Source organism: Coregonus lavaretus, assembly GCF_964263955.1.
Source record: "Coregonus lavaretus genome assembly, chromosome: 3".
Taxonomy (NCBI): Eukaryota; Metazoa; Chordata; class Actinopteri; order Salmoniformes; family Salmonidae; genus Coregonus; species Coregonus lavaretus.
The window spans coordinates 54,045,359-54,072,087 of NC_139990.1; the positions used below are offsets into that span (position 1 = coordinate 54,045,359).

The 26,729-nt window shown below is 41.1% G+C and overlaps 5 protein-coding genes and 2 long non-coding RNA genes across 8 annotated transcripts; 5 read left to right on the forward strand and 2 right to left on the reverse strand.

Annotated features, from left to right (window-relative positions):
* Positions 1-3: 3 nt before the first annotated feature.
* LOC311122411 lies at positions 4-7,804 on the reverse strand. Its single transcript, XR_014612432.1, has 3 exons — positions 7,719-7,804; positions 4,363-4,435; positions 4-4,275 (listed from the first exon to the last, which is right to left on the reverse strand). It is a non-coding gene; the product is annotated as an uncharacterized lncRNA (long non-coding RNA).
* Positions 7,071-8,066, forward strand: apoc1 (apolipoprotein C-I). Its single transcript, XM_084158058.1, has 3 exons — positions 7,071-7,178; positions 7,452-7,593; positions 7,744-8,066. Exons 1-3 carry the CDS (start codon positions 7,124-7,126, stop codon positions 7,808-7,810), a joined length of 264 nt encoding a protein of 87 aa, XP_084014184.1. The 5' UTR covers positions 7,071-7,123; the 3' UTR covers positions 7,811-8,066.
* A 2,109-nt stretch (positions 8,067-10,175) lies between these two features.
* Positions 10,176-11,483, forward strand: apoc4 (apolipoprotein C-IV). Its single transcript, XM_084158057.1, has 4 exons — positions 10,176-10,281; positions 10,554-10,599; positions 10,733-10,817; positions 10,938-11,483. The coding sequence occupies exons 2-4, from the start codon at positions 10,554-10,556 to the stop codon at positions 11,110-11,112; spliced, it is 306 nt and encodes a 101-aa protein (XP_084014183.1). The 5' UTR covers positions 10,176-10,281; the 3' UTR covers positions 11,113-11,483.
* A 1,106-nt stretch (positions 11,484-12,589) lies between these two features.
* apoa2 (apolipoprotein A-II) lies at positions 12,590-15,585 on the forward strand. Its single transcript, XM_084158051.1, has 4 exons — positions 12,590-12,668; positions 12,943-12,987; positions 14,147-14,369; positions 15,061-15,585. Exons 2-4 carry the CDS (start codon positions 12,945-12,947, stop codon positions 15,218-15,220), a joined length of 426 nt encoding a protein of 141 aa, XP_084014177.1. The 5' UTR covers positions 12,590-12,668; positions 12,943-12,944; the 3' UTR covers positions 15,221-15,585.
* A 3,048-nt stretch (positions 15,586-18,633) lies between these two features.
* LOC311122433 lies at positions 18,634-21,306 on the reverse strand. The gene is made up of 2 exons (XR_014612438.1): positions 21,240-21,306; positions 18,634-20,955 (listed from the first exon to the last, which is right to left on the reverse strand). It is a non-coding gene; the product is annotated as an uncharacterized lncRNA (long non-coding RNA).
* On the forward strand, positions 20,388-22,598 carry LOC311122287 (uncharacterized protein). Its single transcript, XM_084158052.1, has 4 exons — positions 20,388-20,904; positions 21,263-21,325; positions 21,604-21,880; positions 21,974-22,598. The coding sequence occupies exons 2-4, from the start codon at positions 21,277-21,279 to the stop codon at positions 22,053-22,055; spliced, it is 408 nt and encodes a 135-aa protein (XP_084014178.1). The 5' UTR covers positions 20,388-20,904; positions 21,263-21,276; the 3' UTR covers positions 22,056-22,598.
* Positions 22,599-24,717: 2,119 nt separating this feature from the next.
* Positions 24,718-26,729, forward strand: LOC311122308 (apolipoprotein C-II-like). 2 transcript variants are annotated; one of them, XM_084158054.1, is made up of 4 exons: positions 24,718-24,795; positions 25,553-25,615; positions 25,949-26,150; positions 26,248-26,729. In XM_084158054.1, the coding sequence occupies exons 2-4, from the start codon at positions 25,567-25,569 to the stop codon at positions 26,333-26,335; spliced, it is 339 nt and encodes a 112-aa protein (XP_084014180.1). In that variant the 5' UTR covers positions 24,718-24,795; positions 25,553-25,566; the 3' UTR covers positions 26,336-26,729. The 2 variants fall into 2 exon arrangements, with proteins under 2 accessions (XP_084014180.1, XP_084014181.1); XM_084158055.1 differs by having other exon boundaries at positions 24,726-24,795; positions 25,530-25,615.

The following is a 26,729-nucleotide window of genomic DNA, read 5'->3' on the forward strand; positions in this document are numbered from 1 at the left end:
ACTGAGGTAGTTAATATACCTGAATAAATGGATCTTCATTTTACAATCTATGGTTGATGAACAGACAAAATCAAGACATTACTATGCTTATAAATTCACTCTATCATGCACCAAGTTCTGATAACAATGATAAGCTGAACCAGGTTAGTTACAACTGGGGTTGGAGCAAAAACCTACAGGAGGGTAGCTCTCCAGGAACAGGGTTGGAGACCCCTGACATTCAGTAATTCAGTGTTGGTCTTTATAAACCACCAACAATTTAAGTTTAATTGAGATCTACGTTAGGTTATAATGTCACCTAACATCACATCTGGAGGCTCCAGAAATAGTTTGGACAGAATGTCCTTGCTTTTCCCATCCCCAGATCCCATGTCTTCAATCCCTAAACACCAACCCTAAACCCCCTGTAGGCAGTTCTCTACTACCTGTACACTCATAAACACACAGGTTCCTTATCATACATTTTCTTCAGGCTGTTGTTATATGCGTTTATAGGGATAACTTATACATGGTAAATGTCTGATGATTTGCAGTAAGACCTTTTTTCAGGGTACCTTTCCTTCTCCCTAACTCACATCCCCCTTTCACCTTTTCTTTTAGGACCCTCCCCCACCACCCATACACCCCTCTCCACAAACACTGTCAATTCATCTCCTAATCTGTACATTTGGTGCTTGATTGACCAAACATTAAAGGGCCTTTCCGCCCCTCCTGCGCTGCAGGTCTTTCTTTCTCTTTTGTCCCCTTTCCTCCCTCCTTCCATACCTCCCTCCCTCTCTCCCTCCCTGGTCCTGGCTTGTCGGGATCTGCTCTCACATTCCTTTCTCTTTATCCCAGCAGGTTTCGGGAACCATGTTTTTGTTTTCATCTACTATGTTTATAGATATTCCACCCTCCTCTCCCGTCTAAGATACACAGACATGCACACAGGTACACACACACACACACACACACACAGGTACATAGGTACACAAATGCTATGATAATTGCTTTTGATGGCTCTACAGTTAGTTTTTCATGTTTGCAATTTGACTTGTAATATCGCTGACCCTGCTGCTATCTTGGACCCAGTCTGTCTTGCAAAAGAGATTTTATCCAAGAGATTCTAGTTTTAACCTAGATAAATCAGGTTTAAAAGAACATGTAAACACCAGAAACACACAGTAATAGTAAGGTGTTCTGGCAGACCAAACAAAACATGGAGTAAAGACATACACATGGCCCTAAACAAAACAGTCTTGCACCATTTGGGTTCAATGGCGTTGAACGGCAACCTGAGAGAGAGACAGCCTTTCTGTGGCTGTAGCTTGCCTTCACCCAGCTTGCCTTCACCCAGGGCCGGCACTAGACATAAGTGACATAAGCAATCGCTTAGGGCCCCGCAGCGACTTAGGGCCCCTCCCAAATGTAGTCTATTTCAGAAGAACAGAATAGCATACTCTGAGTTGTCCTTATGTTAGGTCCTGATCTGGCTATGCCAAATGGCTGTGGGCTACACTAGTTCATTTAGCAGACAAGATTTGCTTAGAATTCCGTGGCATTATTTTATAGTATGAAGAATACAATTGAACAAAGCTGAATAAAATATAAATTATATTTTCTCCAAACGATTTGAGGGAGTGCGCACATGCGGCTATTCTGTGTTGAGCGGTTAACAAAGAAATAGGTACTCCTATATGCTTAATTTAGAGTTATTAATGTAACTTTAGTTGTTCTACAAACGTTGGGCTATATGTTTTGATTTGTAATACATTGTAAGGCTGCATGATGCGACTCTAATGATGAGTTGAAGTAGCTTGAAAGGCATGAGCTCTGCTTTGTTTTTTGCGCAGGCTGTACACACTACATCAGTCACTCATTCACAATTTGACAAGCACTTGATAATGCCTAGAATTTCACGGCGGCATCCCCTTTGTGTGGCCATAATGCACCCTAATAAAATCCATGCCATTTGCGGCCAGTGGCCGTTGTGCCCTGCTCCCTGAGTGCTGCGCGCTCCATCACGTGATTGGGTCTTTCTCACAGGCCACAAGTGAACTGTCCACATCTACTTTTCGTCAGCCAACAAGATGAGTAGGCCTAACGAACAGCAAAAGCACTAGCCTACGTCAATCTACTATCCCCCATAGGACAAAGGTCAACCTATTCTATTCTGTGCAGGATATAAATATTCCAAACATAGTCTGGGACAGTTGTGGGATGTGATAAATCCCAAATTAATACAACCACTAGCATCAAAAAACCCTTTTATGCAATGTGGATGACGCAACAGTTCAGAATATTTAGCTTAAAATGTTGATAAACTATTAGGCTATTTCTTCACATTATAAGCAATGGGCACATGGCAGTGGGCTATAAGCGCAAATGTTCCATTAGCGGGAAAACACCATTATCAAAAGTGATCGCAAATGTGATTATGCATGTAATGCTTTTATTGTAAAGGTGCATTTTTATGGTGAAAATTATCTTCCCCAAACTTGAAACTCACGCGCTGCTTATGTATGCCAGTTAGGCTCTACACCCCTTGTAAAGCGGATTAATGTGCTTAATTTTAAGAAGTTATTTGGCCACTTTAGTTGTGTACAAACCTTATTAAAACATATAAGCCTATGGGCTAGGATATATGAGGTGTGTGACTATGATTCGAAAAAGTAGCCCAAAAAAAGGCATTGTTTCTTATGCTGGGCATCATCCACAAGTGATAATATTTAATTCACAAGTGATAGGCTAATATTGTCACCCATCAGACTATTCTTCATTTAGTCTTTACATATATGTGTGAAATTTGTTTTGATTTAGAATGGACCATTATCATGCACCTGTCTCGAAACAGGGGCAGGGGAAAAAATACATGTCATCTATGCACTTTAATAGCGAATGGAGGACGCTTTTCCCCGTGGTTTATTTTAATGCCAGCCAGGTAGGCTATACTCCTGTTGTAAATATAAGCGATGTGCTTAATATTAGGAAAGTTGAGAAATAAATATAGTAGGCCTAGCCTATAGAAAGCTGTAGCTCAGTTGGTAGAGCATGGCGCTTGCAACGCCAGGGTTGTGGGTTTGTTTCCCACGGGGGGCCAGTATGAAAATGTATGCACTCACTAACTGTAAGTCGTTCTGGATAAGAGCGCCTGCTAAATCACATAAATGTGAATTTTTAGTAGAGGCCATCACTCTGTTAGCCTATTGAAATGTTGCGCAACATGAGCTCATGGGCTCTCATGAAGTCTTTGATGAGATTTTCAAAACATTTGCATTGATGTCTGAGTGATTAGAGGGACAATAGAGTGCTGAGTACCAGGCAGTTAGCAAGTTTGGTAGGCTACTAATAACCATCAGCAGCATCAGAGCTTGGTGAAGCCTAATTACCGTGACTAACGGTCACGTGGAATTTGACTGCCTTCATGACTCGTGACCGCCGGTGTGGCGGTAATACGGTCACCGCAACAGCCCTAGGAAAGAGTTCCTAATGTTTTGTAGAGTGTAATTTAAAGAAAGTGTGAGTCACAAAGTTTGCCTCTGAAGCGTAGGATAGAGGCCAACCAGTAAATATTTAGGCTGGAAGCCAGGCAGTGAAGGCCACCACTTGTCCCTCCTCTCTGCTCCACCAATCCCCTAAGCACTTACACCTACAGTACTTTAGTGTTGTTGTTACTGGTAGTTTCAATAAACTAAACAAAGTTCATTCTCACTGTATACAAGAGCACTATGGGCATCTTTATTTTTGAAGATGAAGCACAGTTTTGTGATCAAGTCTATAAATATGAACACAAGAACTTTGATGATCTACATTAAAATGTGCACACTCATCCTTTTAAAACCAGGAAAAAAACGGTAGAAAAAATGCTCCATGCATGCAAAAACTGTGTCTAGTAAACCACCCCTACCCAACCCCAACCATAAAAAGTATCATACAATTTCAAGTATGTGACCAAGTAGAAGACAAGAAGAGTAAAAATGACTACAATGACCTCTCCCCTAAATCAGGTCACACTCTTAGTAACAACGTCTGTGCTGAAGTGCATTGCATGCAACTTCATTGTAGGCGAGTGAGTAAGTTATTGAGTCACAGTTTGTTTCTGTTCCTCCTTTACTGGAAGGCTGTGTTTATCTCTGTAACTCCCCCTATTTGGGTGAAGTGTCCTACACTACAGTAAACCCTGTATGTAGCTGCAGGGGTCTGGCCAAGGAGAAAACAGGAAAACCACAAGCATTCTGCCAGTCAGCACTTCTTCTCACGTACTATACTGCAGCTCCTGGGTGTCTCCGGCTCCGGCTGCAGAAACAAAAGGATCCAGCTAGCAGGTGTTGGCAGAGCAAAAACGACAGTAACCCCCCCACAACTCCCCCACAGAGATGTTACCTCTTATTACCCCCTTCCTCCCCTCTCCTCCCCCATCTTGGTGCTGGAACACAAACCCGTCACCACAGGAACCCTTAAGCAAAAGAAGGGGGGAAAAACAGTCTTTTATCAGGCGGCTTGTTATTGCAATTCATGAGCGAGCGAGACATGCACGTTCACGCCTCATGCATCACACAAAGACTCACTCTGGAGGAGATGGAGATATCTCACACTCTGCCACAGGTGAGGAATCAATACTGTGTGTTTCAGTGGTTCATGCAGGACAATGGTCATCTGTGCATCATCATAGGGTATCATATGGCTAAAGCCATCAGCACCAAATGGGCACCCTGCCATGGGCAACAGAGGGCTAGGTGCAAAGAGGGAAGTGCTGCAATGAGGAAAACCCACATACCCCTCCAGCACTAATGAGAGGTTACTATAGTTCAACAAACTGTAGTCCACTACCCCTGTATGCTCCAACACAGAAAATGACCTCCTAGACTTACTTCCCTATTTCAAGAATAGTGCAAATAAAGCCATAAGACTCTCGGGTCAAATAACAAAAAATCGGGTGTTTTCAGAGTTGTGTCAATGTGATTTGCTACACCAAACCCCTGTACCACAACAAACACAACACACACACACACACACACACACACACACACACACACACACACACACACACACACACACACACACACACACACACACACACAGACACTGACGCCCCCACAAAAAAAGAAGAAGGTGACATAGACTTTGCCAGACTTTGTAGTTCTTGGACGTGGAGTTCCGTATAGGCTATTCCAGTACTGTAGAGGTTTGTTGACCCCAGCTTCTCTCTGTTGGAGACAGCACGGAGGAGCACTAATATAATGTACTTCTATCAGATTTACATAACAGTGGGCAAAAAAAATACTGTGCATGCTGTATCCCATGATAAAACTGATAACACAGCTAGCACAGATCTGTGTGTGAGATCAGTGAAGGGCAACGGGACTGAAAGTAGATCAGAGGGGAAGAAGTGCACGTTATAGGCCTAATTTTAATATTTTATATTATGAAATTGATAGGTGTCAACAAGGATTCCATCACACAGCTTTCATCTATTCAGAGATGTCAGAACAGGTATGACTTCAAGGGAGGGAGGAAGGAAGGATGGAATGGGGCCCAAATACTTGCCTTGCCAAAATGACTACGGGCTGGATTCAATCCGTATCGCAGACGATCTGCTTTAAAATGTAAAGGTAATTGAATGCAGTCTATGCAACGGTGGGAATATTGCCTTTAATTATCGATCACAGCTCTTCAGTGCTACGGATTGAATAGAGCCCTAAGTGGACTGGTCTGGTGGACTCAGAGACAGATCTGCATTGAGCACCAGAGTCAATGCAGTGCTGTTTAGTGATGCCACTGCAGAACCATATCAATATCTTAGCTCAGTATCAGTAGTATAAGTACCTTTGTGACCTAGCTTATGGTCATAGTCCACTTTAGGTCTGTATCTCTGTGCACTCACAGTCTGATGCTGTCAGATATGGATATGGCTATGTCATCATGGATACTGACGTGAGATATCAACCAGAGAACTATGAACTGATGATAGGTGACCTACATCCATTGATTTACAATGGATATTTTATGGCAAATTAATATCACATTATAAAACCTAAGGCAGGTTGAAAAAACCTCCAGATCGTGAATTACAGATCCAGTCATTCCCACATCTGATTAAATACGTGATCATGTGTGGTTTGAAACAAGACAGGACATGGACTATACCTCAGCTGGGATCCCAGAAAAGGGAGATGTGGGAGTGTTGGTTAATCTGGAGGAGAAGGTGGGAGTAGGCCGCTCTTGGCGCCCGCTTCATTGTGCGATGCGGGGTCACCATAGGTCAGAAGTGGTAACTACTGATTACGTCATCGTGCTGGGATATATAGAGGGACTCCGTCAGTCTGTCAGACACATTTTCTGTCTGAGACGGGAAAACAGGTAAGATGAAACTACTTTTCACTCGCATTTCTAGAGATTTGTTTTCTTTGTTATAACTTCAAATGTAAATATCTTTGCATGTTTTTGGTCTTATCAAAGCAAACACATAAGCCGGTATATATCTGCGACTTTTGTTCATCAGTTTATTTGCACGAGAATGCCGCCAATGCAGTTCTTTATTTTATACCCAAAAGTTTCCGTTAGTCTATACCAGGCTCTCAAAATCTGTATGCGGTATTGTGGCGACATCTAGGTGTAGTTTATACAAGCAGGAAAGACATTCAGCCTACCTTCTGTTTCTGAGCGCCATCCAATGCTCAGGACAGATATTCATAGAAACAATTCTTATGTTAGTTTACTAATTTGATCAGGTCGAGTTTAATGTAAAATGTAAGCCTATCAAAAGTGATGTTCTTGCTCATGTAAAGTCACCAATCGAAGTTGTGTGTAGGCTAGAGAACGCAAAGGGAGCTGTCCACTGTGCTGACCGCACGGGTGCGCTCTTTCACTAGATACATGTGCACATGTTTCAGACAACGGTTTCAACCCTATAACACTAACATAACAGCTGTTGGTCATTTATTAGGACAATAATAATAAGATGGCTTACGTTTCACTTTTTTAGCACAACTCCTGACGAAACCCTGATGGCATTATGCTTAGATTTTGTTTTAACTCATAACTGACTCATCATGAAAACCTTTTTATGATGGAGGATATTAAAGGCAGGGTGTTTTGTAACTAAATAAACGTGTTTGTCCTTCCCTTGCAGCCAACAGTCAAGATGAAACTGTCCATTGCCATTGCTGTGTTGATGCTTGTGTTCGCCGCACACACAGGTATAAAGCCCTACCCTATTAGACAGCCATTACACTCTCATTCCATCTAATCATTACCGTTGCTCCTTCACCTCCGTCTCTCTCTCTCTCTCTCTCTCTCTCTCTCTCTCTCTCTCTCTCTCTCTCTCACACACACTCTCTCTCTTTCTCTCTTCTTAATGAAACCCTCTGTCTCCCCTTCTTCCTGCCTCTTTCCCCTTCTCTATTCATAAATATAAAACTCTCCCCTTCTGTTCATAGTTCTAACCCTGTGTCCCTTTTCTCACTCTACAGAGGCTCAGGAGGCTGAGAAGACCATTGAGGAGCATTTCGCCACCTTCGGCAATCAGATGAAGGAGCTAACTGATGACCTAACTGTCAAGTCCAAGGACCTGGTTGAAAAGATCGGAGACAGCGAGTTCGCCACCAAAACAAGGTACACACGCACCCACGCACGCTCACGCATGCACACACACACACACACCAAAACATAACCCAACATTAAATTAATTGAAGATGTACATTAATACACTGAAATAATTAAAGACTGAAATGACTCACTGTGTGTCTGTCTCCCCGTCTCAAGGAACTGGTTCACTGAGCAGTTTGACAAGATGAAGGTCAAGTTCGACGAGACCTTCCCCAAGCAGTAGTAAGCCTGTACACCTCTGACCCTGCCTGTCTGTGACCAATAAGACCCCCCCCCCCCCCCATCACGCTTCTTGCTCTGTCTTGCCTGGTGACGCGGTTACTGTGATGCTGACACATGCGTTATGCCGACAGACACAAAGGTTATATTCCCCCTCTGTGAAGAGACCGACGTCATCTCTGTGTAATTGTTATGGCTTTCTTTAATAACCTGGATCACAATGAGTTGAACAATAAAGATACATTTGTGATAAAACTGTATTTGTGGGTTGTTGTATTATGCATTTGATTTGCATACAGTAAGAAGTCAACCTATTCATTTTTAAAGAGGCCAATTAATACATGCAATGCGAAGTTAGAAGTTATTCTGAACAATGAGTTTGATTGGCATTTATTATATTTGACGTGTCTCTTCAACTAATATCTGGGGGCACATAAGGATATGAAGACCTGTACAAATAATACAGACAGTATGCATAACATGTATAAAAAACAGTGCACAAAGACCACACATTCACTTCCTCTCTGTTTATGATGCATTGTGGGATAGGTGTAGGATGTTAATGTGGTCAACGTGAATGGTCAGCTGACCAGTTTGTCACATGGGTTAAAAACACCATCATGGTGGCCAGAGAAATAATTAGTACATTCTGACTGAACACATGTAATTTCACATTTTGCCCAGACACTTCTCTAACTGAGATTCAGCAGTAGCACAAGTGTCTGCCAATGGCCACTTTCTTCCGTTCAGCATGTTGGTTGTGTGCAGCCTTGAAAAGTGTCTCTATGAACAATGTTCAATCTCTTGAAACATAATGTTCCTGTGCTAAGATATGCTTCCACAAAAAAAAAGATACAAACTTGTGTCACAATCATAAATGGACTCTGGATTTATGCTGTTATTGAGCTCTCCTTAACAATGAACAATATGTAATGCAATGCAATAGACATACTTTGATGCTCTGGATATCATGTATCACTCTGGAGATCTACACATCAATAACTTTATTGAGAGGTAGTAACCCGGTCAAATAATTCTGCAGAATTAACTAATAGCAGAGAGTGATCTTTGAGAGAGAGTGGTCTATCTATGTCAATAGCAGCCACCAAAGGGCAATTGCCAGCACTACACTGGCTGCTGGTCCTCCATTTCACAAGGCTCCGGCTAAAGTCACTGTTTATCCTGAGTCAATGATTACTATGCTGTCCCTGTTTACTGGAATCTGCTCCTGTGTTTGACTAGATGTCATGGGGTAGGAGGGGTAGAGGGGGTCCAGGTGGCAAGAGGGTTGTGCACCCCAAAAGGTAATACTCATATTTGTACCCTATTTTCTGGTGGAGTGTCATAATAGTGGGCAGCTTTAATCTGCTCTCCGTACCCTCTTCTCACAACAACCAACTATTGTGCTGTCTGTTGACAGGACCAGAGGTGAAGAGGCGAATGGACAAAGCAATAGTGGGAAAACAAGATTTGAAAATGACATCAACAGTTGGTCATGTATCAGTGTATCATTCAGCATTGTGCCTGAAAAAGTGTTGCAAAGAGAGAGAGAGAGGGAGAGAGAGAGAGAGAGAAAGCGAGAAAGAGAGAGAGAGAGAGAAAGAGGGGTATTCTGAAGTGGACTACTCTCTTGAGTTCTGCTGACTGGGACCATTGGGTCTAGTCCAAAACAGTACTCTATTTCATTCACCTGCTGTCTTCTTAATAAATCTATCTGGTGCATAGGGACATAAAGACTTTGCCTGGTCTGAATATTTACCAGCTAATATGTCCACTCATCAGGAATGTTGGATAGGTATCCAGACAATGTTGAAATTGAAAAGATAAGAGATTAATGTAACCTTTTGGCAAATACAAGGATGGAATATAAAAATTAAAGGCTTTTTTTAAATGTGTTGCGAGGAGTTAGTGTTTCTTTTGGGCAACATTTGATACTGTAGCAGCTGACACAAGTAATTTATCTTATTTCAAGATATTTCAAGGTAAAATATCCTGAAAAATATCTTGAAATAAGAAGGTAAAATATCTTGAAAAATATCTTGAAATAAGAGAAATTACTTCTATTAAGCCTTTTTTATTGTAAAATTAGCAAAATTATCTGCCAATGACATTAGATAATTTTGTTTGATAAGAAAAAAAATGATTTTTAAGGGTATTATCATTAAATATAAGATATTTAGGCTTGCTTACATTTCGTTTTTTTCAGTATATATACCCAGAAAATATTTTCTCAGAACTTAAATAAATAGAGAGTATCGAACCACTGGACTACTTATGACTGACTCAATGATCATGCAAGCCAATCCAATCAGTCCACCACTTCCCACCCAAAAACAGACCATCGGTCAGTGGTCACCAAAACAAGAACAATGTACACGTGTAACCAAGAAAAAGCACTGTGAGAACTCCCCTAATTCAAATAAAATGACTTGATTCCGCCAAACAGATTGGACAATACTGAGAACAAACACTAAGGTAAAATGCTCCCCTAAAATGCTCTTTCACTCACTTTGAATTGTGTAGTTTCTAGCTGTTTTTATACTGGAGGCCAGCTGTTATGAGTGATACTGTTGATTACAGAAATATATATATCAGTGATATATCATTTGAATGTATGATTCGTTTTGTTTGGGGTGATGAAAAATGGAATGTACTGTTTATTGAATAATTTAATTAAATGTAAAATCTCTTTTATAAGTGAGATGTGTATTTTAGGGTAATCTTCCCTCATTCTGTTTCTATGACAGATGCCATGGAAACTGATGCTAGTTGCTCTCCTCTTGCTCATTCAAGGTGTGACTGTGCATTTCAACATTTTTTACTGTCTGTCTATTCTATCCTCCATTGAACTGCTGACATGGACTGGTAGTATTTTGAGTATGGTTTCCAACCTACTGTACCCTACTGTACCCTTTCTCCTCCATAGCATGTGTGTCCATAGTGGCCCAGACACCAGCCCCAGGGGACTCTGACTCTGAGGGGGTTCTGCAGCGGGCAACAGAGGCATACAGGTACAAACAGACACACACTCACTATGGCCGACCATGCCATTTTAAGGATAAAGACAAAAGGCCTGCACTCAGTAGATGCTGCTCCCAAGTGCTTTGTTCTTGTGTGTGTGTGTCTTACAGGGCAGCCAAAGTTAAAGCCCAGAGAATAGGAGAGGTGGTGCGGGCCTTTGCTGGTGCGTATTACGAGGACCACATCAAACCAGTGGCTGACCCCTACATGGACTGGGCCTCAGCCTCCACCAGTTCCTTCTGGGACCGAGTCAAGGAAAAGATCGACCAGTACAGACCCATCTAATGGCACCTGAATCTAAGGCAGACAAACACGCACCCAGCTCACTGCTAGCACATATACTCATGCAAGGTGATACTAGGACTGATTCTATGTTCATATGCACTAGGGATTACAAGTAGGACATTTGTGTTACAATGTTTTAGACGAGCACGTGAACACTGCTGTATGATTTGGCTGGTGAATGACGACACCCGTTTTTTAGTGTTACACTAACCTCAGCACAAGGGTTGTGATAGTATTAAAACTGCCCTAGAGTGTAGTAGTAATCATACCGTTATCAAACAAGGGTCACATATTGCATCTGAGTGAGTCAATTAACTATTGTGAACCACCAAATTGAATCAGCACTAAATAAAAGAAAACATTCAATAATACCATTATAGTGTTGTGCCTTTTCATAAACTTTCCCTTGACAATGTCTACACTGCCCCCATTCATCAGTCTCTGAACTGAATGAAGTAGAAAGTTGAGAGAGACTGAGAATAGATTTTAGAATAGCAGAGAGAAAGCAACAGTGAACGACAAAGAGGGAGAGATAGAATGAGACCGAAAGAAAGAGACAGATGGATGGACAGAGACAGACAAAGAGAGAGAGAGAGACAGACAGACATACATACAGAGACATCAGTGATGGGAGTGATGTCTACAGACTGTGCTGAAATCGAAGTGTTACCTAGGTGAGAGTTGACAGTTGAGATAAAAGGTTCAGCAGGTGTGTCTGGCAAGAGGGGAGATGTGTGTGACCTGCAGGCCGTTTCTTTCAGCTTTCTCTGTGTGGACTGCAGACATCGATCCTGGAACACAGTCAAGACACTCAGGGCCCTGTTCCATTCAATCAAAACCATAATCTGACTAACTGGGATACATGAAACACATTCAAATCGACAGTGAGAATGGACCTTAGCGTGAAAAAGCTGTTGAGATGATTTTTGTTATACATTGTGAAGAGAGTTTTGTTGTTGATTTCGTGAATTATGAATGTGTGCAAGATTAATGATTTTCAATGAGTTACATAGAGGCAGTCAAGCATACTGGTTTATGTTCCACACAAATGCTGACAAATCAATTATAATGCTTAACACGATCATTCATTCAAACAAAAATCTATTTCATGCACTGATATGTGAACATTTTTGTGGGGGAATTGACGCTTTCCTACGTATGCAGAAGAGTGCATAGCAGCATAAATAGATTTCAGAATCCAATCAAAGTGATAATCTGGATGCATTGCATCACTTGTCTGGACATACATATGAGGGGACTCAAGTGCAATGGACTTTGTGTAGGCGAACGAGTGTGTGGATGTTTGTCCCATAGGTACAGTGGGTTCTGGTGAGTCTGGGTGCGTGGGTGTGTGTGTGTGTGTGCATGTGTGTGTGTTTGTGTAGGTGTTTGTGTGCGTGCGTACTTACGTGTGTGCATACTCTTTAGATGACGTTTGTTTACACTCCTCCCTATATCATGGTGTCTACTTGTCCAGACTGCTTTACAGACAACTCAGCCACCAGAGAAGACTGTCATTTATTTCACTGGGATCTGTACACCCACTACAACAGGAGGTCATCTTTTTCTCTGTCTTCGCTCAACTTTTATAGATACATTATTTCAATGCTCTAGCAATCTCTAACATTTTTAATTAATTAATTAATTAATTATTTACTCATGTATTTTAAGATGCATCTTCCTTTTGTATCAGTTCTAAACAGCTCATCAGTTTCATTGATGCCTGATCAGAATGGTCTGGTTTCTTGTCTAATAAATAGGCAGGCATTGCATTGAACTTAATCTAAATAATGCATATAAAATCCTATTTGGTTTGTCTTTTTCTTTCAGAGATGAACGGAAAATTGGCATTAGCCTTCGTGCTTGCGCTTCAAGGTAAGACCTAGAACCTACAACACACATCCTGCAGAACTCAAAACAGATTTGTGTTTTTTTATCAGAAATGATTGCTTATGGGTACCTTCATGTGTGTGTAAAGTATTGTTTACTGTTCTCAGATGTTTAATTCATAGATTTGAGATGTGTCTGAAAATGTTAGTTTTTTTGTAAAAATGCTATATATCATTTTTTTTTGGCTGAAATGGAAGGTTTGGATCCTGTATATTTGACTGTGATATGTGGTGTCTCACCTAGCTATCTTAAGATGGATAAGAGCATCTGCTAAATGACTAAAATGTAAAATATAAAGGTTTTACATACAGATCTCATGTTACCGTGTTGAAATATTTTTTGCCCCCAAATAAATACTGTATATTGATGTCACAAATGTATATTTATTAATAATGTAGCTATTTGTCACATTTGTCTGTGCAAAACCTAGCAGTAGTATTACATATTTCTGTGAGAGAGGCGGATATATAGCATTTTGCAAAAAAAATATTATTACTTGTCTCTGAAATGAAACCATCAATTGATATTGTAAACAAATACATGGTTATCATTGAACAACCCCATGCCATGATTAGATAGTGAAAACACACCAATCTCTTTCATAATGTCTTTAAACAATAAAAGCTAATTTGCCAACATTTATGAAAATGTGACCATTCCAGCTGTTTATAAAACAGAAGGTAATAGCTACCTTTGACCTGCAGCTGTGAACCTGTCAGTGACAGTGAGAGAACATGTCAGCAACAGGAATGTATAGCAGTTAGTTGCACGCTTATCTGAGAGGTGATAGGCTTTGAACTATAGGCCGACCACATTGAGCAGTGACACTATGGACATTGAACCCCACTGCTACAATATCAGCAGAGATAAGAGAGATCTCAGATGTCAGGTTGAAATGGCCTTTGACTATTACAGCCGAGTTTACTCATCATGAGAACGATCAAAACCCTGTGACTACCTCCATTACACAGACACAGACACAAAATCAACCTTACTCACACACACTGCCTGGTTATGCGAAGCATATTAGTATATTAGGGCTATTTTGTGGCTAAAGTTAGTCCAGTGGTTTTAGATACTCTATAACAGCAGTCAAGCAAGTGCAATTAATTAATAAAAACGATATTTCCCGTCTCCCCTCCAGTCTCTGTGTGCCTGTGTCAGGTACCAGAGCCCGACAAGGAGCTGGTGGAGAAGTATGAGGACATGAAGTCTGTGTTCTACAGGAGGCTGTTGAACGCCTACAGCAAGGTGCAGGCTGCTGTGGGGCCTTTGACTGAGAACCTGGGCCAGGGCCAGGCTGCCAAAGACTACATCGAGGAGCTGCAGGGCAATCCCAAATTCCAGAGCGTTGTCAAGATCGGAACGTGAGTGCCCCACCCCGACTCACCCGAGTTATCTTGTCCCGTCAGTCCAGACCCTGCATTGAGTCGATCTGTCAGTCTGTTGATGTCCTTCTGTTGTCCTGCTTGTTTGTCTGTCTATCCGTCTGATGTACTGTCAGTTCTTCTGTCTATCTGTCCATAACTTTGAAGTAGGACTTCAAATGATTATAGGATCTTAGATACTGGCGCTTCATGCCTATCAACATGTTACCTAGATATTTTACCATTCTCCATTAAACGTTAACCACTGGACACATCAGAACTTGGTTAAAATACTATTTCAGGTATTTCCATTACATTTCAAAACAAGTATTCAGATCATCTTTATTTGAAAAAACAAGTAGTTGGAAATACACTTGGAAAGTATTTGAAAATTCTCAAATACACTGGCTCAAATACACTCCCATGCATTTAACCCAGGTATTTGAAATACTTTCAAATACAATTTGAAAGACTATTTGTTTCAGTTTTCTCAATTAACCATTACAATACTCAATTAAAAGTACTTGTTTTGGGCTGTGTAATTCAGAATACTCAAATACACAGATATTTATTTAAAAATAAAATTACTCAAATACACATGTATTTGAACCCAGGTCTGAGACACATAGGATGGCTGTTAACCTATTCCATTACTGACATCCCCTCCTGTCTCTGTGTGTGTGTTGTCCAGTGGTCTGGCCCAGGAAGCAGCACCCTTGGTGGACAAGGCCCGTATGGCCGGTCTGGGTCTGTACGGACACTACGTGCGCCCCCATGTCGGCACCTACCTGGATGAGGCCATCAAATCCATCAAGGTTTACCTTGACAAACTCCTGCCTGCTGAGAATTGAGCCCTGGATAGCCTCCGTCGCATCGGACCACCCCACACGCTTGTACCTTTCCACACAGGGCTTGGCTCTGCTATAGCTGTGCTTCTGATACATGTATTAAATGGTAGAAGGGGGAAATACCTGAAGGTGAATGAGAAGAGAAATGCACAATGCAAAACGCATCCCCTCCCGCTTTCTATGTCAACAACACTTTCCTAGACATGACTATTCAAGGGAAACGAAGGTCAAAGCATGGTGGATAGGAAGACTGACATCTTGCAAGAGCTTTAACATTGTGCATGTATATAACTACGTGTTTGATTCTCTAACAGGAGTTTGTGTGTGTGTGTGTATGTGTGTGTTTAATAAAGATCTGAAAGTTGAAACTCTTGACTGATACTTGAGCGTTATGTTTAATTAGAGTATTTGGTGCAGAAACATTTTTACTCATCCATATGAATAATAATATCATGAACCAGATTTAAAGAAAGATACTGCAATGGAAACATTTTGATCAAACTGCTTAATTGTTTAGTTATTAAGAAGTGATGGTAGCACTTTATTTTAGGGCAAAGAAATTACCAGTTATGTATTTATTATTAATATTATTAATTATTTAAGAATTACATGGTAACATGGTATATACACAATAATATCCTATAAAAACATATATGTTTCTTTGGATTTCATTCAAACAAGCACCATTTGGTACCAAGAGGTTAAAGCTGCATTCTGAGATTTTAACACACAACGAAACTGTAGCCCGTCACTAGTTTTGATATACAGCTGAGGGATGGGGCTACATTCATAAATTCATAGACAGCACTCTAGACACAAGGACTGACAGTCCATGACATCCACATGATAGTTTTAAACATAGTTGGACACTATATTGCTTGTTCACGTTCCTGTTGTTTGTTAACAATGTTTCAATATGTTATATTTTGAGTTATGAAAAAGCCGGGTGTGCTAAGCTCAAGTTATATTCTTTAAGAAACTATTTGTAAATATCAATAATTGAGATGGCCATTGAACAGATTTCCTGATCCCAGACTATACATTTCACTACCAATAGTGTTTCTTTAAGTAAGTAGCAGAAACTACCCACTGATATCTTGTCATTTTCTACAGGAAAGGACAGAAGAGAAGAGAACAGAACAGAACAGAACAGAAGAGAACAGGACAGATGAGAACAGAACAGGACAGAAAAGAGCAAGACAGAACAGGATGGTCTAGAACAGTACGTCTGCTATTGCTGCACTGTTTCACTACACCCTCTTGCCAGGTCGCTATGTAGTTTAGTATGTTCTTGATAACCTAATTGGCTAAACAAAGGTCCTCAATTAATAAATAAGACACATACAACAACCAAAATTAGTTTAATGAGTTTGATCTTCAATCTCATCAGTGCTTGACTCGGGCAGGAGCTCATCGGAGCTGAGTACTGGCACCTCAAATGTTCTACTGCTTGAGCTCCTGTTCCTCTTATAGAATATTAGCTCAAAAGTATTGTGGAGCTCCTGCATCTAAATATAAACAGTACCAGCACCCAAAATGAGTACGGAAACCTATTTTAAGTCAAGCACTGATCTCACTCCAAAAGCTAATTCTGTGGATGTGTGATTGGATAATGATCAAGGGCATAACTGGTTGGACTGGTGTCACGACATTCCCCATTGGACCAATGATCAGTGAGAAGGGATATGGTCACTCAGGAAGTTTTTGCTTTATTGCTACAGATGATATAAGAAAATGTGCATTACTCTGTCCTTGTCCATTCCCTTGCTATGTCAACTGATATATTTATTAAGACCTTCTATTCAGTCAAAGCTTTTCTTTTTACAGCAACTCTCAAAGTGATTTACAAATGTTCCCTCAGTTTACCACCACCACTCCTACCAGAGACCTGTGTGCCAATGTTTGATCCATACTGACAGTAGGGTTGGGCAATTTTAAGATTGCATCTTCTATCGACGATATTTGACAACCATTGTCGATGGTGACGACATCATGATGACACAAACTATTAGCATATTTGAATTTGACTGCACCTCCAGAGTCTGGCAGCTCACAACAGCGCAGTGTAGTGAGCACACAGCAGGGCGACATGCCAAATGGCCCATTCCCTATTTGCCATAGCATAATACATTTCAATACATATGCGGTAGTTAGACTATTAACAAAATGCAAGAGAACATTGTAGATACACACAATACCCCATAATGTCAAAGTGGAATTATGTTTTTAGACATTTTACAAATGAATAGCTGAAATGTCTTAAGTATTCAGCCCCTTTGTTATGGCAAGCCTAAATAAGTTCAGGAGTAACAATTGTGTAGGCCAGTGACACAAAATCTAAATTTAATCCATTTTAAATTCTGGCTGTAACATAACAAAATGTGGAAAAAGTCAAGGGGTGTGAATACTTTCTGTAGGCACTGTATAGGCCTAACGAACAAACAATTGCAAGATAGACTAATTGCATATGAAGTTTAAACAAACCTGGTACGTTTCTGCTTTACTTGACCAAAGTATAGGCAAAATAAAGTGTTCCGTCGGAAAGTCAATCACGTGTCAATGTTATGAATCCAATTTGTACAATATTTTATAAATTTGTTGTACTTAAGATCCCAGACTGCATCTTTACTTTCAGTGGTAGTGTGTCATTGACCTATTGTTTACCAGCACCACTTGGTGAATCTTTGTCCTAGTTTACCAGCACCACTTGGCTGCAGTGGAGTCTGTGAGAACCTGTAGTAGCCAGACCAACGTGTCAATGGTGATCTAGACTTAGGACTGTCTTATTAGGATATGTTGCATTACATAAGGAGGTGTGGGCTTACGTATTGGGAGGGGGTTGGTGGGAGGTGGTGGTGGTGGTGGTGGGGGTCGTAATCTGAACACAAAATGTAATATGAATGGGTTACTCTACTGACCTAATAAAGACCAATGAAAATCAATCAGTCCCCAATCAAAACCAATCAGCAAGCAGGATAAGTTGTCCTGTTACATTTCAATACACCTATCTGTATTGGCAAATACACAGATTGCCCCACACTAAACTCTGACACTAAATCAACAAATAATGAACAAGTTACTGTTTTCAACGTAATTTGTCAACGTATTGTGACTTAAACTGTTGTTTTGAGGGTGAAATTTCAACCACAGGATTATGTGAATTTCAACATAGACAAACCTTGTATAAAATATGTTGAATTTGTACCTTTGAAACAACGTCAGATCTTCAATGTAATATCCACCATCAGAAAAAAACAATAGGCTGGTCAGCACCTCCTACTGGAGAGTTTATCTATCTACAGCTATCCCTTTGGTTTCCCATTCAGAGTTTTAACCAAGCCCTGCTTGACTTTGATATTTGTCACTGACTATTACCAATGTGCTATCGTTGTAATGAATACTCAGGGAGAAAAAGGTGTAGATTCACGCGCAGAGTGCGGCAGGTATTTATTACGCCTTCGTAGAAGGCAGGAATCGTGGTCACAGGCAGGCAATGGTCATACACAGGCAGGCAAACAGGCAGGTGAAACAAAACTAGGACTGAAGGATAAAACTGGTTCTCACAAATGAGCTAGGAAAGGCTTAGTACAGTCAAAACGAACAATACCTCACAAGGCACAAACAGAAAGAACTGAACTAAATAAGGAGCTGATGAGACCAGGTGAGTAACTAACACAGGTGAAATCAATGAACAAAAATGAAAGACAGGGCTACGTTCACGAACACAAAGAAACAGGGCTACGTACAAGAACACAAGGTGAACTAAGAAAACAAATACAGAACCTTACAATCGTGAGAATGATTGTTGAGAAATCTCCACTTAATAGATTAATTGTTGTTATCGAAGTCATTCCAAAGTATAGGTTTAACAGAGGAAATGAAATGTAACCATACTTGATCAATTATATGTCATCAATGATGCTATTTAGGCCTATATAGCATTTGGGAAGTCATCAACAGCTATTGTTTTAATTAAGCCCAGGATTCAACTAAAAATAGACAATACATATAGGCCTAGGGTTTCAAGCTTTGGTTGATTTAAAATTGAATCTATAAGTTAATAATAAATATATTGGATTCACGTCTCCATCTCAACAAAAAATCAAAGTTAAAGAATAGGACTAAATCAAATCAAACTGGATTTAAAGTGCATTTAAAGTTTGAATTGATTTAGTCCTAGTATTTAACTTAGATTTTTGTTTGAAATGGAGACGTGAATCCTACATATCAATTACACATTTGTGGACAAACTGGAATTAAAGCCAGACTCAGTGGCACAGATGGAACTATCTAAGCAGTAGATACATCTCCTTTAAATGTTGATATTTGGTTTCATTGTCAACCAAACACAATTCAATATTACTTTTGTAATACAGTAAATAGCTGTATAGGGCTATCTTATAAACTAATGTAACAGTATTTATTCAACCTTCAAATGATTAACACATCCATGGCCACCTCCATGGCCACATAATAATCTGTGCAGAATCTCGAACGGCATTGATCACTTGCGACATTTACTTTAATGTAATCTCAACTGCAATCCAGGTCATTTGGTTGTGCTACTAGATGAAGCACAGTGATAACACATTAAGGATGCTACACATAGGATTTGGTGTTTTACTTTTACATTGTAATTTCAGAAAATGTACATAATATATCTGCAGTAATAGTGGAATGATAGTGTTTCACAGTATTACTTACCCGCCAGTGTTGTGATTGGCTGTGATATTCGCCTATTGATTTCTCCCGCCGGAGCGGCATCTGTTGTCCAACTGGAAAAGCTGTTCTGACATTGTGGCTGTGATATCTAGTGGATATCGCTCTGTCATTTCCTGGTTGCTAAAATTCTACATTGTTTGCTCAATTTCAGTTTATGTGAGAAAACAAGCACTGAACAGTGTAGGGAATCATTGTACCATCTACATCACTGTGAAAGATCTTTTCAATAACAAAAAATATCATTTTTATAGCTGTTTGAAGCTGGTGGACCAAATCCAAAGGTAAAAGGCTCAAGCACAGTCTCTGCCTGTTTTGAATGCAGCCCAGTGCTGTTGCAATTCACCTAGCACTAGGCTGCATTCAAAAAAAGTATCCCTGTGAAACACTATCATTCCACTATTACTGCAGATATATTATGGAAATTTTTTGAAATTACAATGCAAAAAAAGTATATTTATCCTATGTGTAGCACCTTTAAGTTGCTGTACAACATTTCTGACATTGTATTGCCATTTGAAATTTGTTGTGCTTTTAAATGGTTGAAAGCACAGTGATAACACATTTAGGTGACAACTAAACAAAACATCTGACATTGATTTTCCATTGGAATTTGGTTCCAATGCTTTTAGATTGTTTTTGCTTTTAGATTGTTGAAATCATAGTGCTATCGCATTGGGAATTCAGTGAAGTCAGTGAAAATAGGTTGTAATCTCATTGATCAACGTATCAACCAACTATTACCCAATTCGCCACGTTGAAATGACGTGGGGATAGCATCTCCATCTTTGACCCTGTTTACACTCTCTCTCGCTCTCTTCATCAACACCTGGACAGAGGAGTGCACTTTGACTCGGAGAACGACAAGTCAACACATCCCCACTCATATATATACAGACTAGCTCACCACTGGCTCTCAGCTACTGCTTGCTATTCATTTCTGTCACCCAGTACGGAGAGGAGAAACAGTGAGTACAGCCATCTTCGTTTGATTCACCATCATCTTTAGGTTCTCACACCTGCATGGAGAAAAAGAAAACACCTCTTACTAGTGTAGTTACTTCAGGGTGCACATGATGATAATATCACTGTTATAAGGTGTTGTGTTGTATTATTAGACGGGTAAACACATGTCTGTCTCTATTGGACAAAACGCTCTCTGGGAGAGATCAAGTAGAGGGTCTTGAGAGGGGTTCCAACTGTACAGAGTAACTAAAGAAATAATGGCATGTCTATATGTGGTCTGCTGTATCATAGTGGGACAGAATCCCAGAAAGACATACATGGTTTGTCTGACCCTCACCAAGATGTTTTCTTTGCCCACAGATCTGAGTGACATCATGAACAAGATTTTGGTCATCACCGTGCTCATAGCAATTCTGGGCCTCAGTAAGTACATAGTCAAGACCCTGATTGACTGACAGACTGACTGACAGACTGGTGGTGTTCCAGGGTGTCTTTTTTGCAGCCTCACTGTGCATCCCAGAAGGTTGCCATATTAGTGTGGCTCTTGAAACGTTTAAACTTCTCCAGACTGAAAAAAAGTCCACCTGGAGCGTCACCATCGACTGACTGACAGACTGACCAACCAACCATTTTGAGCCGGCTAAATGTAGACTTTCACACACACTTTGAACCTCTAACCCTAACCCTCCCCTCTCTTCCAGGTGCTCAGGGCATCCGTTTGCCCAGGCAAGCTGAGGAGAGTGAGGCTCCAGAAGTGGTAGCTGAGGAGCGCGCGGCTGAGGAGGCCGTGATTGAGGAACCGGCCCCGGTGGCTGATGTTGCCGAGGCTGCTGAGGTTGTCGAGGCCGCTGCCGCATTAGAGCAGGGAACCCTGGGAAAGCTGGCCAGCGCCATCAAGAACTACTACGAAACATCCGTCAACACCGCCACCGGCTGGCTGGAAAACATCAAGGGCCTGAAGCTGCAGGAGAAGGCCAAGTAAGATACACACACACAGACAAGAACAGCACAGCAGGTCAAGATAGTAGGCTGACAACTAATTTATTGTCCATGTGTCTGTGTGTCCATCAGGAATGCCTACATTGACACCACCACCGCAGTGAGCACCTACTTTGGCATCCTGCAGGACCAGGTCTACCACATCTTACACTAACAGTAAATATAATTCCTTGCTTCCCTCTGCATCCTCAAAGTCCCTTGGTGAGGAGACCGTCACAGCTGTGGGCCCCTACTCTCTCCGCCACCCTCCCCCAACACACCACTCTGAACTGGCAAATCACATCCAGCCAACCCAGGGTGCATGTATTCTCTACTACATTGTGCCAATATCCCCTACCCACCCTGTTCGGACACACAGAGTTCTCCTGAGCATTCTAGAACACAGTACAGCCAGAACAACAGTAGGGGACTTGGTAAGCTCAACACAAGCGGAACTTGGAATGCGGATTTTAGGCTCACCTCAGACAGCACACAGAACCTTACCATTATGAATGAAGAAAAGAGCCCTAATGTTTCACCACAGGAAACACAGGAGTGCAGAAACACAGTGCATGTCAAATTATAGTGGTGCCCAGTGGTGCAGTAGACTCAAATGACTGACGTCAGACTTCAGGAACATCTGGAACAGATTGAAATACTGTATTATTTTATGTCAACAAATTATCTTGAAATAAAAACATGAATTTACAAAAAAACAGTAGACCCTATGTGTTTCTTGAGACCAGTTCGTTCAGTTTTGTATTATTAGACAAAGTTGTGTAATGTAGGATATGTTCATGCATGTCTCCCAGAGTTGTATGATGAACATTACAGACCTGTACAGAATAGTACCGAACAGAACAGAACAGTCCAGAAAAAACAGAATAGTACAGAACAGTCCAGAACAGTCCAGAACTTAACAGAACAGTCCAGAACAGTCCAGAACAGTCCAGTCCAGTCCAGAACAGAACAGAATAGTACAGAACAGTCCAGAACAGAACAGTCCAGAACAGAACATAATTGTCCAGAACAGAACAGAACAGTCCAGAACAGTCCAGAACAGTCCAGAACAGTCCAGAACAGTACAGAACAGTCCAGAACAGTCCAGAACAGTACAGAACAGTCCAGAACAGTACAGAACAGTCCAGAATAGTAGAGTACAGAGGAAGGATAGAACAATATGTTTCCTGAACTGGGCAACCGAGTCTCACAAATCCAACACGTTTTTCCCACTACCAGAGAGAAATACAGCAGGCATAAAGGTGGTCCAACACAGAGTGCAAATATTTTGTCTGCTGTTGCTGCTCTGTTTCACTTGCACCCTCTTGCCAGGTCGCTATGTAGTTGAATATGTTCTTCATAACCTCCTTGGCTAAATAAAGGTCCTAAATTAATAATTAAATAAATAAGACACATACCCCAATTAAAATACGTTTAATGAGTTCGATCTTCAATCTCACTCCAAAAGCTAATTCTGTGCCAAACAGATTGTATAATGATCAAGGGCACGACCCTCCCCATTCGACCAATGAAAAGTGAGAAGGGATATGGTCAGGAAGTTTTTGCTTTAGTGCTACAGATGACCTAAGAACATTTGCATTACTCTGTCCTTCCTTAACAATTCCCTTGCTATGTCAACTGATACATATATTAATATCTTCTATTCAGTCAACGCTTTTCTTTTTACAGCAAATCTCAAAGTGACATACAAATGTCAAGACATTAGGTGCATAACAGCCTGTCGCATCAGTTTATCACCACCACCTACCAGAGAACTGTGTGCCAATGTGTGATCCATACTGACAGGGCACAAAACAACCTGACGTGTGACAGGGAATCAGGTGACTAGAGTGTTTACACAGCACTAAATTGAGTATACAAAGAAAAGGGGCTTTACATATTAAGGCAAAGTTCAGTATTTCACAACTTATTGTTGAGTTTGTAGTGTCTGTTAAAAGAAAACTGAAGCATGGATTACAGTTTCTCCTGACCCATAGACACCTTCAGGGTGAGGAAACGTCTAATATGAAGTTGGGAAAAAATACTGAACTCCCCCGTTAAACCAATCAAGTCTAACACGGGAAATGTAACATAATACTGGAAATGTACAATCATACTCTTTTGTAAAATCACTTAACCTCACACACACAGCCAGGACAGGTTATTAGGAGGAGTTTTTAGCTAAAAGACCATGGCAGATTCATCATAATGCACCTCAAGATTTAAATTATACAGTTTAAACAGCCCACAGCTACAGCACTGGGCTTCAGCTGAGCTATTCAGTGATAACAGATCATGCTGCCCCACCATTAACTTTCACTGGTAGTGAGTCATTGACCTATAGTTTACCAGCACCACTTGGCTGCAGTGGAGTCTGTGAGAACCTGTAGTAGACAGACCAACGTGTCAATGGTGATCTAGACTTAGGACTGTGTGCTTAGGCATGGGAGGGGGTAGGTGGAAGGGGGTGGTGGTAGGGGTTGTAATATGAACACAATATATAATATGAATGGGTTACTCTACTGACTTAATAAAGACCAATGAAAATCAACCAGTCCCCAATCAAAACCAATCAGCAAGCAGGATAACTTGTCCTGTTATATTTCAATACACCTATCTGGATTGGCAAATACACAGATGTCCCTACACTAAATTCAAATGATACTAAATCAACAAATTATGGACATGTTACTGCCATAGCATCTCCATTTTGACCCTGTCTACACTCTCTATCACTTTCTTTATCACATATACAAACACCTGAACAGTGGGTGTTTATCTCAGAGGAGTGCACTTTGGCTCGGAGAACGACAAGTCAACACATCCCCATTCATATATATACAGGCTAGCTCACCACTGGCTCTCAGCTACTGCTTGCTATTCATTCCTGTCACCCAGTACGGAGAGGAGAAACAGTGAGTACAGCCATCTTCGTTTGATTCACCATCTTTTGGTTCATCATCTTGTAGTTCACCATCTTCTTTAGGTTCACACACCTGCATGGAGATAAATAAAACACCTCTTACTAGTGTAGCTACTACAGGGTGCACGTCATGATAATATCACTGTTATAAGGTGTTGTGTTGTATTATTAGACAGGTATTACACATGTCTGTCTCCAGACTGTTGGACAAAACGCTCTCTGGGAGAGATCAAGTAGAGGGTGTTGAGAGGGGTTCCAACTGAACAGAATAACTAAAGAAATTATGGCAAGTCTATACAGATGTGGGAAACGCAAACGTGTAATTTAACATTTCAGACTTGATTTGTCCTAACAAAAAATTTATCAACCCCGACAAAAATGTCCATTAATTATGATCCACATAATAATTCACATTTCCTGTTTCTCCAGGATTATTTTCCTGCTGTGAGAAACTGGTCAAATTAAGATCCTGCATCTCTATATAGTCTGCTGCATCATAGTGTGACAGAAACCCCGAAAAATGATAGTTTCATTGTCATTAAAAACATTACCAACCTCAAAATAGCCTTACCTTAGTCATTGGAAACCTGTTAGAAACATGTTTGAGATCAAAAAGAAGAGATTAGATGAGGCTGAGATGAGATAAGGCTAAGAGCAGAGCTGAAAAGGAGGAGGAAATGATGCCACCTAGTGGACAAGTTGATACATGATTTATCTGACCCTCAGCAAGACGTTTGCTTTGCACACAGATCTGAGTGACATCATGAACAAGCTTCTGGTCACCACTGTGCTCATCACTCTTCTGGGCCTCAGTAAGTACACAGCCAAGACCCTGACTGACTGAATGACAGACTGACAGACAGACTGACAGACTGGTGGTGTTCCAGGGTGTCTTTTTTGCAGCCTCACTGTGCATCCCAGAAGGTTGCCATATCATATTAGCATTTCGCATCACCCACAATAACATCTGCTAAACATGTGTATGCGACCAATAAAATTTGATTTGATTTGAAACGTTAAACACACCAGACTGCAAATAAGAGCACCTCGAAGAGCAACATTGACTGACTGACTGACTGACTGACCAACCAACCAACCATTTTGACTCTCTAACCCTAACTCTAACCCTAATCCTCCCCTTCCAGGTGTTCAGGGCCTCCGTCTGCCTAGGCAAGCTGAGGAGGGTGCGCCTGAGGAACCGGTGGCTGATGTTGACGAGGCTGATGCAGAGCAGGGAACCCTGGAAAAGCTGACCAGCGCCTTCAAGAGCTACTACGAAACTTCCATCAGCACCGCCACCAGCTGGCTGGACAGCATCAAGGGCCTGAAGTTGGAGGAGAAGGCCAAGTAAGACACACGCACGCACACACACAAGAACTGAACAGCTGGTCAAGATAGCAGGCTGACAGTTAATGCATTGTCCATGTGTCTGTGTGTCCCGCAGGAATGCCTTCGCTGACACCACCGTGGTGGTGGCCACCTACTCTGGCATCCTGCAGGACCAGGTCTACCACATCTTATACCAACAGTAAAGACCCTTCCTGGTTTCCCTCTGTGTCCCCAACGTCCTCAAAGTCCCTTGGTGAGGAGAGCGTCGCAGCTGTGGGCCCCTACATCCTGGAGCCTCTGATCAGCTCCACCGGACCTCCAACCCTCGGTGACGTCCCCCTGGAGTCTGTGTAGATTGAAATACAGTATTATTTGATGTCAACATTTTACATTTTATTAATTTAGCAGAGGCTCTTATCCAGAGCGACTTACAATTAGTGCATTCATATTAAGATAGCTAGGTGAGACAACCACATATCACAGTCATGGCAAGTACATTTTTCCACAATAACGTAGCTATTAACAAAGTCAGTGCTAGTAGGAAAATAATTTATCTTGAAATAAAAACATGTGTTTGTAGAAAACCAGTAAACCCTA